This window comes from Myotis brandtii, unplaced genomic scaffold (assembly GCF_000412655.1).
Source record: "Myotis brandtii unplaced genomic scaffold, ASM41265v1 scaffold589, whole genome shotgun sequence".
NCBI lineage: Eukaryota > Metazoa > Chordata > Mammalia > Chiroptera > Vespertilionidae > Myotis > Myotis brandtii.
Window position 1 is genome coordinate 1328185 of NW_005370220.1, and position 15959 is coordinate 1344143.

The 15959-nt window shown below is 38.3% G+C and overlaps 1 protein-coding gene across 3 annotated transcripts in view; it reads left to right on the forward strand.

Annotated features, from left to right (window-relative positions):
- Nucleotides 1-6: 6 nt before the first annotated feature.
- The window catches only part of FBXW2 (F-box and WD repeat domain containing 2), a 26997-nt gene continuing 11044 nt past the window's right edge, over nucleotides 7-15959 (forward strand). For 2 of the 3 annotated variants that reach the window (XM_005879212.2, XM_014550188.1), the window contains exons 1-4: nucleotides 7-270; nucleotides 4473-4982; nucleotides 12329-12523; nucleotides 15002-15135. In XM_005879212.2, coding sequence (XP_005879274.1) covers nucleotides 261-270; nucleotides 4473-4982; nucleotides 12329-12523; nucleotides 15002-15135 — 849 coding nt within the window. In that variant the 5' untranslated portion in view covers nucleotides 7-260. The remainder of the gene's footprint in view (nucleotides 271-4472; nucleotides 4983-12328; nucleotides 12524-15001; nucleotides 15136-15959) is intronic. The other variant, XM_005879213.2, reaches the window with a different exon arrangement.

Here is a 15959-nt window from a genome sequence, read left to right on the forward strand (position 1 = left end):
TCGCTCAGGTCAGTGCCGCGCGGAACACGCTCCCGGAGCCGGGGACCTGGGAGCGACGGACGGGTGGAAGGGCTCTGGAGTTGATGTTAGACTTGGGAAAATTGAGCCTCGGAGTTACTGCCTCGGTTTCCTTAGCTGCGAAATGCGTTAGCAGTGACGTTCCAGGGCTGCCCTGAGGTTGAAAGATGAAGTGTCGAGAGGTGTATGAAGTGCAAGCGCTGTACTAACGTGAGGGACTGCGCCATAGTTGTGGGTATGCCATGGAAACAGGTGTGTATGTGGGGTGCTGCTTGAAATAAAGGTAACAGTATTCATGCCAATAATAATGGTTACTGGCATTTCTTGTAGGCTTACCTGTGTGTCAGGTACGGTGCTAAACGCTTCACATACATTATCCTACACACAAACACCCTTGTAGGCAGTGTTGTTCATGGTTACAAATGGCTACAACTCAGTTTGACAAGTGAGGCAACTGGGCTTTTGCAACAGGTGACGTGATTTGCCTAGGGTCACCCGACAGCAAGTGGAGTTGCAGAGCCCTTATTTTTATTCTATTTGAATTCTTTGAAAGCTTTTAAATGGATAGTATATTCACGTAGTTTTCAATTAAAAAAAAAAAAGGGGCCCCTTACTCCTGTTCCTCAGCTCTTCAGTTTTCTCTGGAGACAACCAGTGTTACCAGCTTCTTGAATATTGAAAAGCTATTCTGTGTCTGTGAAAGCCTCTGTACTTTTTAACTGCTGATTATGCTCGATAAGAGAGGAAGATGAAGCCTCCTCCCCCAAAACAAAGGTCTTGCTTTTGCTCTTGACTAGGCCAGGTGCTGGTGGAGGAGAGGAAAATGCATTCACCATGTTTTACCCAGAATGTCATGTCTCTAAGTAAGACCTAGAGGTAGAGGTTTTGTTTTGGGAGGGTGGGGGCAGGGCAAGATGTTGATCCTGCTACTGTCTGTGGGACCCTAGGAAAGTCATTCCACTTCTTGGGCCATACATTTCCTCATTTATTAGTTAAGGGCAGTAGTACTGACACCTTACACAAGGTTGTGAAAACCAAATGAAGTAATGTCTATGAGTAGACATTAAACCAAAACAAATAGGAGAGTTGCCTAAGGGAACATAGGGGGTTAAAAGGGCAGAACCAGAGACCAAACCCAGGTCTCCCATCTCCCATTTTAAGAGTCTTTTTCATCACACCACCCATTTCAGAGCTTTGTGATTGTTAATATTGAGGGCAGGAGGGCAAGTTTAATCTTAAATGGAGGGGAAAAGGGCAAGATAGCACGAGTGTGGGTAAAGTGGAGAGAAAAATACACCTGGTGGGAAACTAGTCCCAAGTTGATAATGACCCTTAATTATTAAAATTAAATGCCCAGTAAGTTTGAGCCCTTGAGTTTTTCTTCCATATATCAAGCCATTTTAAGAGAAACTTTGTGATAAGATCATAGAATTCAAAGGGATGTTAGTGCTCACATCCCTTTCAGCCTCAGGGTCACTAAAAACTTGCCTGCTAGGTGTTAATAATAATAAAACTAACAAAAGTGCCATTTGAGTTACTCTAGACTGAGCTCTGTGCTAAGCATGTCCCTGCCCTATTTCTGATTTTCACAACTCTCAGGGTGAATGATAGCTGAATCAGTAAAAATTTTGACTGACTGTAAAGCATTTTCATTCTGCCTTTGTATTTAATTGTCTTTGACTGTTCCCAGTAATGGGAAGCTCACCACTCTGGAGGCAGCTATTCCATTATTAAAAAGCTCTGATGATTTAAAAGCTCCTCCTCACGTTGAATTGAAATTCCACTTCCTGAAGTTTTCCCCCTCGGGGGCCTTATGCTGCCAGTACATAACACATACTCCTAGAAGCTTTCTTCTAAAAGTGTTCAGTTTAGCCTGTGGCCTTAAGAAAATTCCCTCCAAAGTTAGTTGATTTTTTTTTAGAAAAGTAAAAACTGGTGTTTTGTTTTTTTTCATGATGCAGACAATGTTTAATAAATAGAATGCCAGTTCAATATACAGCTATAGGGATACCAAACTAAACTGTTCTTGTTGTCTATGGAAAAGCTCAAGAAGAAATCAGAATGGTGTTTCTTAATCATGCATTCTGCTGAGTTTATGGGCTTGCTTGATTAAAATAAAGATTCTTTTTTTTATTTTTCATGACAGTCAGAGATGAAGAACTGGAAAACAGCCACCCATAAGGGGTTCAGTAGCTTAAAGGGCAATCTCTAATTGTAAGGATTGGGGGAAAAAATTTTTCTTAGGAGTTAGGAGAATACATAATTCTTAGAAATGGCTGGTGTTTTTTTAATAACGGTGCTCACTGAAAATCTTGTTCCTCAGTCTTCTGTGGTGTCATGAGCACATGGCATGCTGTAGGATGTCTCTTAAATAAGAATAATGGGAACCTGATCATATTTTCCTGGGTATTACAAATTTGTCTTGTGGCCATTTAAATAACAATTCCGTTTTCATAAATGTAAGCGTTTTTATAATGGATTTGTGGAAAATTTTGTGTGTGTAGGTGTTAGAGGAAACCCTATTCCCTTTTTCACTAAAAAATTATTCTGGCAGATGTTTTGATGTATGTTTTTAATTGGCCAGTATTAAGTTATTAGCTGTTGTGACATTGTATGAATGCTCATTTAAAAGAATTGTTTTTGTCTTGCTATGAATGCTTTTTTTAAACTAAAAAATTTTTTGAAGTGTTATATATAGATTGATTGTTAGGATTGAGAAGTAAGAGTCTTGTTATCTTGTTTTAAGTTGATAAAACTTTTGGTGAACTGATTATTTTTTGGCAGCCAAACAAATCCTTTAATTAATAAATAAATCCTACCTAGCCCAAACCCTGAGACTCCAAGAGCATTATTTTAAAGTCTATTCACTGCTCTAAAAAAACTAGATGATATATTTGGTTGCTTCTACTTTTTTTGCCCAATAACATTCTTGCCAAACTTGATATTGGGGAAATTAATAAAAATGGTTTTTACTCAGCTTGCGTAAAGGTAGAAGATGAGATCTAGCTTTTTGTGTAGACCTGATCTAGGTGACATATATAAAAAGGAATTTATTTTCCTCTTCCATATTAATTTGGACATACATTTTAAAAATGAGCTTGATAATCTGGTGGGAAATTGATCAGATTAGAAGGAATGTTTTTTTTTTCTTTTTTTAATCATGGAAATGTTAAACATGTAAAAAGAAAGAGAATAATAATTCTTCATCACCCAGCACTAACATCTATCAACATATGGTCAATCTTGGGGAAAATGGTTTTTACTGATTTGCTTTATTTTTGTTCTTTTTCCATTAGTTTAGTCCCCATTGTTAGGAGTGATTTGACACCTTGACACACTGTGGATACTGCAAATTTTTTTTGTTCCAGTTAGCCCTGGAGCAATTTGTCCTTGTCCTAAGGGGGTAGGTGGTATAATCACAAAGGCACAGTGCCCCCAGATCGAGTTACAAGGTTGTGATGCTCCTGGTTGTAGCTGACTTCAGAGAGAGACAGCTTGATCTTGTTGGAAAATTACTGATCTTGAGAGCACTGGCTTCCAAGTCTGTTCTGCTCTTTTAGCTCTGTTGACTATAGGCAAATAACTTATCTCCTCTGATCTGTAACTTCCTTATCTGCACAGTGGAGATGATGATACCTGGGTTTTGGTGTTTTGTAAGTATCAGGAATATTTATTTGTTCAGACTTCTAAGACCCACATAACTCTGGGGCACATGCTTAAGAGTTGTCACCAACTCACATGAGGCTTATAAAAAATAGACTTTGTAAGGCCAGATAAGGCTTTTGGTAATTCATGTTCTAACAGGCAGTGCCATAAAGGAAGTGGAAGAACCAGAATACCTGAGCTACCTAACTTATTAAATCTGTGTATTTTTCTTCCCCAAACATTTATGCCTGTACGTCTATTACAAAAGCCAGTAATGAGTTCTGTGATTTTAGTAACAGGTCAGGTTGTGTCTAGCATGATAACTAATGTGTCAGGTTACTGTTCTAGACTTGCTTTCTGGTTGTCACATCATGGTGCTTATTTTTGTGATTTTAATGCCTAAATAGAATATATTAAGGGAATCATGTTATGATGATTTTGATGAAGGAGGGGTATATTATATAAAATACATTGTTTCATTATGAATGAATGCTTTGTAAATCTTTGTGAAAATGCATGTAGCATGTGCTAGACTTCAAAAGGAGCAAATCACACACATCAACATAAGTTTCATTGACTTATGTTTCGGAGATCATGATTTGTTAAAGAATGTTTTCTCAAATGTATTTTCTTTTGTGTGCATGGAAAAATGTCAATACAGTGTATTAACTGTTAAGTTGTAATGTTGTAACTAAGCATAAAGTTGTAATGCCAAAATTTTTATACTAATTTTTAATACTTCATTTGTTAGTAGTCTTGCTTGAACGGTCTTTTGAGCAGAACTAATACAATATTTTGATGTGCCACAGGTAAATTTTTCCATAACCTTATGGAGAGAAAGGACTTTGAGACATGGCTTGATAACATTTCTGTTACATTTCTTTCTCTGACGGACTTGCAGAAAAATGAAACTCTGGATCACCTGATTAGTCTGAGTGGGGCAGTCCAGCTCAGGCACCTCTCTAATAACCTGGAGACTCTCCTCAAGCGGGACTTCCTCAAACTCCTGCCCTTGGAGCTCAGTTTTTATTTGTTAAAATGGCTCGATCCTCAGACTTTACTCACATGCTGCCTCGTCTCTAAACAGTGGAATAAGGTGATAAGTGCCTGTACAGAGGTGTGGCAGATTGCATGTAAAAATTTGGGCTGGCAGATAGATGATTCTGTTCAGGACGCTTTGCACTGGAAGAAGGTTTATTTGAAGGCTATTTTGAGAATGAAGCAACTGGAGGACCATGAAGCCTTTGAAACCTCATCATTAATTGGACACAGTGCCAGAGTGTATGCACTTTACTACAAAGATGGACTTCTATGTACAGGTAAGGGACCCTGGAACTGTTCTCCCCCCGCCCCCTGCCCCCCAATAGTGATTTTGGGGGAAAACCAGTGAAAAAGTTGAGTTTAGTCCAAGCAAGTAGTAGTTAGATCTTCTTGGAAGAATTACATAACCTTCTCTGTGTTTTGTTTCCTTCTTTGTCTGTACTGGTTAGGAAGGGAGGTCTGTCTTTCTTGTTTTAAATTCCTGTGGTGCTAAGAAGAATTAGAAGTTAAGAGTTTGGGCATGGGAAGAAATACAGTGGATATTTTAACTAGGCCAGTGGTCGGCAAACTCATTAGTCAACAGAGCCAAATATCAACAGTACAACGATTGAAATTTCTTTTGAGGGCCAAATTTTTTAAACTTAAACTATATAGGTAGGTACATTGTTATTAACTTAATTAGGGTACTCCTAAGGCTTAGGAAGAGCCACACTCAAGGGGCCAAAGAGCCGCATGTGGCTCATGAGCCGCAGTTTGCCAACCATGGAACTAGGCAGTTAAGTAACTTTATATAACACTAGAGCAGCCGTGGGCAAACTACGGCCCACGGGCCTGATCCGGCCCGTTTGAAATGAATAAAACTAAAAAAAAAAAAAGACCGTACCCTTTTATGTAATGATGTTTACTTTGAATTTATATTAGTTCACACAAACACTCCATCCATGCTTTTGTTCCGGCCCTCTGGTCCAGTTTAAGAACCCATTGTGGCCCTCGAGTCAAAAAGTTTGCCCACCCCTGCACTAGAGGCTTGGTGCATGAAATTCGTGCACAGGTGGGGTCCCTAGGACTGGCTAGTGATCAGGGCCTATTGGGGCCGGGCCAGCCAGGGAGGTTGGCTGGCTGTGGGAGTGCACTGACCACCAGGGGGCGGCTCCTGCATTGAGCATCTGCCCCCTGGTGGTCAGTGCAAATCATAGTGACAAGTCATTTCAGTTGTTCTGGTTGTTCCGGTTGCTTAGGCTTATATATATATAGGTATCATTAAAATTTAAGATTTTGTATATCTTCCAATTATAATGGGTATGTGTTTCTACATATGATTATAATCACTGCCCACATTTTAAGCAGTACATTTTGACAGACATTGTAAATAATTCTTAGTGTTTCAAATGACTCTCAGCAGTTCTTATAAATGATCCCAATACCTATTCACTTTCATTGTGTATAATATATAGGGATACTCTGTATTCTTTCTTCATCCAAGATAATTTCTAATAAATATTTGAGTATTTCCTAAATTATTAAACTATTTTTCATAATATATACTGTTCTTTTGTGTAAATAAATCATCATTATATACTCATTTCCATTTAGTGCATATTCAATGTTTTGTTTGCATATTTTCCTTTTGAATTATTTATTTGGGGGAGAAGCCTCAAGGTAGAATCACCAGATCCAGAAATATGAATGATTTTATAGCTCCTCTTAATATCCTTTTCAGATAGGTTGAATTGATGCCATGCCTACAGCAGTCTTAAATAACCTGCTTCTCCCTCAGAGTTCTACCAGGCTGCATTTTAACATTTATTTAAAAATATTTACATATGTAAATATATGTATATTTACATAGATATATTAAAGAGGGGTGGAGAGAGAGAGAAACATCCATTGGTTGCCTCCCACACGCACCCCCACCAGGGCTGAGGATGGAATCCAGGTACATGTCCTTGACTGGGAATCAAGAGGCTCTAACTACTTAAACATACCGGCCAATTTTATTATTTTTAATAGTTAAAAGATACATTATTTCTCATGATTGTTTTAAAATTTTATTTCTTACTCATGAGGATATACATTTTGTTATATTACCCAAAATAGTTTGTTTTATAAAATAAACATTAAATGTAAGGCACTTCCTGGTTTTGTTTGTCATACTGAAGTTACTCCATGCTTATGCTATTTTCCTATAAGCCTGATTATTGGAACATCATCTGTTCTTTTATACTTTAATGTACTTTCCCAGTTGTGATGAGGGCTTTTCCATGTCCTTTTTGCCTCATAATCAGTGGCAGGTATTTAAAATTTTTTTTAAAGCTTGAGATGCAGTGTTAACTCATTCGTACTTAGGTAAATACTGACAGTTGACTCATTTTCAGAACCACCTTTAGCTTTAAAAAATCTCATCAAACTTTACATTTTTGTGTGTGTGTTAATCCTCACTGAGGATATTTTTTCCATTGATTTTTAGAGAGAATGGAAGGGAGAGGGAGAGACAGAGAGAGGGAAACATTGATTGGTAGCCTCCTGCACATGCCCCACCAACACTGGGGATCGAGCCTACAACCAAAATAAATAATTCAATTGTATGTGCCCTTGATTGCAATTGAACCTGCGACCCTTCAGTCTGTGGGCCGACGCTCTCACTACTAAGCAACCGGCCAGGGCTCAAACTTTACTTTTGAAGTACAATAAAAACTCCACTTACTTGAAGCAGAAGTAAATGGGACACATTCACTGAATTATTTAACTACCCAGAAAATTAATATTTATAAAAACTGGGCCAAATCTTGCATTTTGTAATTATTCTCTTCTATGTTCTGTTATTTTTATTCTGATTAAATTAATCAGGTTAGTGTATTGGAAGTCATGCTGTGTCTGTTGAAAATAATCCAAAGCATTCATTTACTTTTTTCTAATGTAGCATCCCTGGGACTGTTATTAGTGAGAAAAATATTTGTTACAGAATTACATAGGCATACCTTGTTTTATTGAGCTTTGCTTTAGTGTGCTTCACAGATACTGCTTTTCCCCCTCGCCCCCATAAATTGAAGGCAAAACCCTATACCCATGGTCGGCAAACTGCGGCTCGCAAGCCACATGCGGCTCTTTGGCCCCTTGAGTGTGGCTCTTCCTAAGCCTTAGGAGTACCCTAATTAAGTTACTAACAATGTACCTACCTATATAGTTTAAGTTTAAAAAATTTGGCTCTCAAAAGAAATTTCAATTGTTGTACTGTTGATATTTGGCTCTGTTAACTAATGAGTTTGACGACCACTGCCCTATACTAGCAAAAAGATTATGACTCGCTGAAGGCTCAGTGTTTTTTAGCAATAAAGTATTTTTTAATTAAGGTATGTTGTTGTTTTTTGACACGTGCTATTGCACACTCAGTAGACTACAGTATAGAGTAAAAACTTCTATATGCACTGGGAAACCAAAAAATTTGTGAGACTCACTTTATTGCAGTGGTCTGGAACCAAACTTGCAATATCTCTGAGTTATGCCTGTGAAGTGTTTGTGTCATCTTGTCACTTAGCTTGTATTTTTCACTGTGGTTGAATTGGGAAATTCTGAATTTGGAAATAAGCTTATAGTGTCTCTCAGGTTAGCCCTTTGAACAGTAATAAAATGATATTGCCATAAAGATTGATGGCTAATGCTAAAATTAACATGGGATAGATTGAATGAGGTAATTATTGTGCTCATTTTTGAAATGGTAAGAAAGGGACCTGTTGTACTTTGTGCTGTTCAGTAAGCATTTATTTTTAAAATGCCTTCTATGTGAAAGACAGTATAAAGATATACATAAATAAGTTGGAGCAGAGAATACACATACTGGGATCAAGAAGGTAACCTGGTTAAGTAGAACTCTCCACATGGACTATGGCTAATCAAAGAACACCTGCCCTTCTAGAGAGGGTAGCTGCTGCTTCACTGTAGTGAATTATTGCCATGTGTGATTCAGGCTCAGAGTTGTCAGATCTGACTTAAGAGAAGCCTGCAAGCTGCCATATTGTGACATCTGGCTTATAGTCAAATAAGAAAAACAAGAGCCATACAAGAAGTATGATCAAATGTTTTAGTTGAAATGTGTAAAAAGGAAATTCATGTAGTTCAGAAGGAGTGATTTCCATTTGAGAAAATGGAGCAGTGGTTTCTGTTGAGTCTTGAAGAATGGGTAGACTTTGGAGAGATGAGATTCAAAGGAGAGCTTTCTGCTAGGAAGATCAGCATTAGCAAACATATGACAGGGCTGAGCATAGAGAATGTAGGAAGAAAATTCTTGTTAGCTGGACTTCTAGGATATAAGTAGGGTCTCTATAAGTGACTCTTAGAATGTAAAGAAATAGGCTTAGGTGTGTTGTGAAAGCCTTGCATGCTGGGAACGTGAGTTTGGACAGTTTTCTATAAGCAGTAGGAAAAAAACTGAAAGATTTTTGAGCAGAAAAGGGCCAGCAGGATCAGATTTTCTGCTTCAAGTTGACCAATGTTTATTATTTGTCAGTCCCAGGGCCTCTTTTTATAACATACTTTACAGTAGTTTCATCTTAAAATAAAATTCATAGAAATAATTTATCCACATGTACACCTATTTTAAAAATCAATATAATGCCTAAACTCTGTTTCAGAGGAGAAATAAGGCTGTAATTTAAAATAATACACATTAAACATATAGTGCTCAAGCATAGCTATGCTAGAAAACAGTAATCAGATGTTTGCGCCTCTATGTACTGACCGTGAACATGATAGCTATAAGTGCAGAACATTGTACTTGTGTCACAGATACCATCAGTGGTGTGATTTCTCAAATGGTGGAAAATGCTTAGCAAGTTCCCAACAAAACAAAGTATATTTTTCCTCAATTTACCTGGTAGTTACACTCTTAGAAAATTCAGAATAAACTGCAAATATGCTTTGTAAAACAGGTTCTAGGCTCAGATAACTAAGAATAAGCTTTCCATTTATGGATATCTGGCCAAACCTTTAAGAATGTCATGCAAACTACAAGATAATTGTTTTGTGCACTGTCCCAATCATTGCAGTATGTCTAACATTCCTGGCCTCTGCCCAGTAGATGCTAGTAATAGCCCTCCACCCCCTAAATCATTATGACAATTGAAGCCACCCCAAAGAATTTCTAGCATGTCCTCTTAGGAGATGATCCTGCTTTTGCTGAGACTCTCTGACATAGAGAATACTAGAGGTTCCAAATTAAAGGATTAACCTGTTGCAGTTTAGATGAGGGTAAATAGGCCTAGGTTTAGGACAGTAAGGGTAGAGAGATTTTAAAAAGGAGAAGCTGAATGAAAGAGCAGCCACTGAAATAGAATTGACAGGATTTGGCAACATATTCGGTTTGTGGTCAGATCCTAAAATGATTTCTTTACCTGCCTTAGCTCCCTAGGAATACAGTCACAAAATGCCCAATCTTAAAGATTATCTAGGCCTGCACTGTCCAATAACACTTACGGCTAGCCACTAGCACTTACGGCTTTTGAGCACTAAGATGTGGCTAGTTCAAACTGAGATGTGAAATACTCATTTTTGGATTTCAAAGACTTAGGATATAACATTTTATTTATTTTTTAATATATTTTTATTGATTTCAGAGAGGAAGGGAGAGCGAGAGAGAGATAGAAACATCAATGATGAGAGAGTATCATTGATTCGCTGCCTCCTGCACACCCCCTACTGGGGATTGAGCCCGCAACCCGGGCATGTACCCTTGACCGGAATCCAAGCCCCTGGACCCTTCAGTTTGCAGGCCCATGCTCTATCCACTGAGCCAGACAGGCTAGGGCTAACATTTTATATTGATTATATGTTGAAATGATAATTTAACATTGTTAAATTATATTAAAATTTTATGTTTTTACTTTTTTAATAATAGAAAATTTTAAAATACTAACATGGCTTGCATTATATTTCTATTGAACAGCACTATTCTAGAATATTGGTTCTCAACATACTGCTCATACATTAGAATCACTTGGCAAGCTTTTAAGATTATTGGACTCCTCAGATATTCTAATTTTAGAATTTCTGAAGGTAGGGCCCTGCATATATGCTTTGATATAGCTCCCCAGGTAATTCTGATGTCTTATTTCCCCACTGAGAACCACCAACCAAGTATAGAGAGGAAACAGTCCTAAATAGTAAAGTTTCCATTTCAGTATGTTCTCATAGGGTTTGCCTAGGTTAAAATTTATGCTCTACTTCTTTCATAGTGATAGTTATTTTTCCATTGTCTGAAACAGTGACTCTTGACCAAACCTTAAAGGTAGAATTGTGGCTGGTGTTAATTTAGTCATTTTAGGTTTTTGGCAACGGGTCATTTGGTGCTTTTCTAGAATACTGTGTCCTTGTCATAGTGATGATATTTGTGTCCTCAAAATTTCCTTCGATTTTTTTTTAAAATTTTTATTTCAGAGAGGAAGGGCAAGGGAGAGAGAGAGAGAAACATCAATGATGAGAGACAATCATTGACTGGCTGCCTCCTGCACGCCCCCTATTGGGGATTGAGCCTGCAACCCGGACATGTGCCCTTGACTGGAATCCAACCCAGGACCTTCAGTCCACAGGCTGCTGCTCTATCCACTGAACCAAACCAGCTAGGGCCCTTCGATTCTTATTACTACTTTTCTATTCTAAAGGTAAATTGTGAGATATTAATTAGTAATTAGGATTTTAAATATAATTAAAGCAAAATTCCGAATTGTCACTGTGATAAGTATAATGTCATCATAGGCAGAAATGAAACTACTTTTTTCTACAGAATCGTAAGAGGCTTTATAAGCTCATTGTTGGGTTGTTGTGAATGCCTGGTAATAATTTATCCTTGGTTAGCTTAGAATAGCGGTTCTCAACCTGTGGGTCGCGACCCCTTTGGCGGTCGAATGACCCTTTCACAGGGGTCGCCTAAGACCATCCTGCATATCAGATATTTACATTACGATTCATAACAGTAGCAACATTAAAGTTATGAAGTGGCAACGAAAATAATTTTATGGTTGGGTCACAACGTGAGGAACTGTATTTAAAGGGCCAGAAGGTTGAGAACCACTGTCTTAGAAGTTCCTTTACACATTTCTAGATGGCCCAAGAAATTAGCAGTTAACCTTCTCAGAAGTTAACCTGTGATCTGAGGCTCCTCTTTGACTTGCCTTAGAGTAGAACATGTTCTAGCAACAGCTTTACTAACAGCATTCTTTATTTGTTCAGGGTTGTTGGGTAATGGACAAACATGCAAGTGTACACACGCAATCATAGGTAATGCCTATGATTTCAAGCTCAAATTAGAGCTCATGATGGTGAGATATTTTATGATATTTTATAAGTGGAAGCACTAAGGGATGCTTTAGTCTAACACTTCTCTATAATCTGGAAAGTTACGGGAAAAGGACTAAACCAAAAAGCTTGTGTTCAGCCCCCATGCTGTTAACACCATTTTGGTGACTCTGAACAAGTCCTGTTACTCTCCATGCTGTGGTTTTCTCTGCTATAAAGTGGGAATGCTAAAGGAAGTGACCCCAGAGGATCTTTTTTAAGAATACCATGGTTTGGAAATTGATTTTCCTTCTTCATCATTTGTTTTCTTACTAATTACTCTGTTTTTCTCTTTAAGGGTCAGATGACTTGTCTGCAAAACTGTGGGATGTGAGCACAGGGCAGTGCGTTTATGGCATACAGACCCATACTTGTGCAGCGGTGAAGTTTGATGAGCAGAAACTTGTGACAGGCTCCTTTGACAACACTGTGGCCTGCTGGGAATGGAGTTCCGGAGCCAGGACCCAGCACTTTCGGGGGCACACAGGGGCCGGTGGGTTGCCCTTTTCCAAGAGTTTACATATTTTAACCTCATTCCGTAAAGCCAGGAGCCAAGAATGTGATAACTTTTTTTTTTTTTTTTTAAATATATTTTATTGATTTTTTACAGAGAGGAAGGGAGAGAGATAGAGAGAGTTAGAAACATCGATGAGAGAGAAACATCGATCAGCTGCCTCCTGCACATCTCCTACTGTGGATGTGCCCGAAACCCAGGTACATGCCCTTGACCGGAATCGAACCCGGGACCTTTGAGTCCGCAGGCCGACGCTCTATCCACTGAGCCAAACCGGTTTCGGCTTTGTTTTTTAATTTAACTTGCACTCTCCTTTCTCAGTCATGACAATTAATCTCTTTATTCAAGTTGTTATTTGGTATCTTTCCATGTCCCATTTTAAAACTCTTCTCTATCTATACACCTTTATGCTGTGAGGGGACAGTTCTTCTCTCCTATTTCATTTATATCCTGTTGAACAGTCAGCCCCCTTTGCCTTTATCAGGTTCCTTACCTCCAAATTGAGTAAGTCCTACACTTACTGGTATATATTCAGTCTCCTTTATTTGTAGAAATAGAGCTAAAATCTTTTGGAGTGATAGTCATTCCAAATTTCTGTGATCTACATATACTATATTGAATTGGAGCTTGGTTGACAATTGATAACAAGCCACTGCCAAGAGATAAGATGAAAGAAACAGATACCTGAATATTTCCTAATAATTTTACAGCAGCCTTCATTTGTAGAAGCTGATCATTGGATTATAGCCTAGAGACCTGAGCTTCTTCCTCTATGCATTGTATTTTGGAATTTTGTGCAGGAATCATATTGAACTGTTTTCCAACCTCTTGTACAGCAACTCCCTTCCTCCTTTGTCCCATGTGCACACTGCATTCATCCCTGGAAGTCACAGATAATGCTCTTAAGCATCACATTTTATGAGTGGCCTTCCTGGACTCCCTAACAAGTTGAGTCTGCTGTAGGTTTCCCAATAATCTGTATTTTTGTCATAACACGCATCATACAAGTAAGTATGATAATCTTGATTTCCTCACCAGGTGGTAAGCTCCAAAAAGACAGGGATACTGCCTGTCTCCTTCACCCTAAGGTCCCCAGGTTCCTTGCACCATACCTGGTATTCAGTAATTCTTTGAAGTAAACCTAGCTGTTTTCTTGCTAAAAGCAAAATTTTTTCCCATTTTTGTTTGTCATCCCATACATTTTTCCTCTACTATCTGCTACCACTTGTTTATTGTAGAAATTAGTATTTGAAGATATACATTGACTACCAGGTAATTTTATATCTGATCAACTTTGAGAGCCCTGCTCCAAAAAATTTCCTCCTTGATGTTCCCTGGGCATTGCTGTGGCTTTTCCTAACTCTATGCCTTTGCTATTCCCTCTACCTGCAATGTTCTTTTTCTTTTCTTAATAAACTCTACTCATCCTTCAGGGCCCACCTTCAATATTGCCTCTTCCCTGAAGTCCTCTCTCTGATACCCCTGGGCAGAGTTAGTCCTTGGTATTTCCTTAGCAAGAGATAACCTCCTCCCCCCCTCACCCCCCCTTCCTCCACGGCTCACTTAGATTGAGGTCCTTAAAGAAAAGACCAGCCCTAACCGGTTTGGCTCAGTGGATAGAGTGTCGGCCTACAGACTGAAAGGTCCCAGGTTTGATTCCGGCCAAGGGCATGTACCTTGGTTGCGGGCACATCCCCAGTAGGTGTGCAGGAGGCAGCTGATCGATGTTTCTCTCTCATTGATGTTTCTAACTCTCTATCCCTCTCCCTTCCTCTCTGTAAAAAAAAATCAATAAAAAAAAGAAAAGACCAATGTCTTTATCTTTGGGTCTCTAATATCCCTTTAGAGTTTGGTAGACATTGAAAAACAAATATTTGAGCACTTGCTATATACTCAGGCACTGTTTTAGGTGCTGGACGTATTGCTGTGAAGAAATGCAGACAGTTTTGAGAGAATGGCTTAGTCTGACCTTTGAGATCCTTGTTTATGTTTTGTTTTCTCATTACAATGGCTTTTCTTGAGTATAGATATTGGTTTGCAGCTTACATTCTTGATGTTTTGTCTAACTGCAATAAATAGGGCAAATATGACTAGGGCCACCTGAGTTCTATTTTCCCTGCATAAGCTAGATAAGTTTTGTGTAGTGTCAGACAGACATTCTTGAGAAGAAATGCCATTATCTCCAAAACTGGTTTTACCTCTCACTTTGAAGCTAACACAGGCATAAAAGGTGATTAGTTCAGAGACTTTTCCATTCTTAGAATAATAATAACAAAAATTTTGAAATGCATATTTTTTTTATAAAGTTGTTACTTGAGTGGTACCATTCTCTTGTACTCTGGTTGAGAAATTATAAAATTGGGCAGCTAGGGAGAATAAACGCTATTAAACTCTGTTGAACTCTATTATAAAAGACTCAGACAAGCATGTTTTAACTTTGTATCTGTTATATATTAGTATTTAGTGTCGACTACAATGATGAACTTGATATCTTGGTGAGTGGCTCTGCAGACTTCACTGTGAAAGTATGGGCTTTATCTGCTGGGACATGCCTGAACACACTCACCGGGCACACAGAATGGGTTACCAAGGTAGGAAGACTTGCAAAAGAAATCTCCTTAACATCAGGTTTTGTGGGGGTGGGGGACGGGATGGTGCATGCTGCCTTAGAAGTGGTGGGTAAGCCATAAGATGGAATAAATACAACCACAAAGCATGATAGTGTACAACAGTGACCATGTAAAAGACACTATAAATGTGAATGACTTATGGACATGGAAAGATGCCCACAATTGATAACAAGCCGTTGCCTAGAGATAAGATGAAAGAAACAGATACCTGAATTTCCTAATAATTTTACAGCAGCCTTAATTTGTAGAAGCTGGTCATTGGATTATAGCCTAGAGACCTGAGCTGCTTCCTCTATGCATTGTATTTTGGAATTTTGTGCAGGAATCATATTGAACTGTTTTCCAACACCTATTGTTTTCAATAGTAGGTGTGTACAGGGAGAAAATAAAACAGGTCACATACAAAAAACTATATAGAATATGACACCATTTTCTGAATGTGTTTATGCACCAAAATGTTGAAGACAATTATTTCTTGTGGAATTGTGGGTGCTTTTTTCCCTTTTAGGATAAGTGTATTTCTTTTTTTAATCAGAAAAGCCACTTTCATTTTGAAAAAGAAAATAATTGCAAGAAGTAGAATAAATAAACATGTATAGGATCTTTAGGAGAATATTGTGGTGTTTTCTAGTTTTCAATAAAAGATTGCTATGAAGATGGAATGCAGTAATTTTTTTTCAACTTTTTGTTTGTTTAAAGTACTACAAATAGTAGTACATATGTCTACTTTCCCTCCCCCCATTGACCTCCCCCCAGCCTTCTCTACCTCCCCTCCCTATATTGCC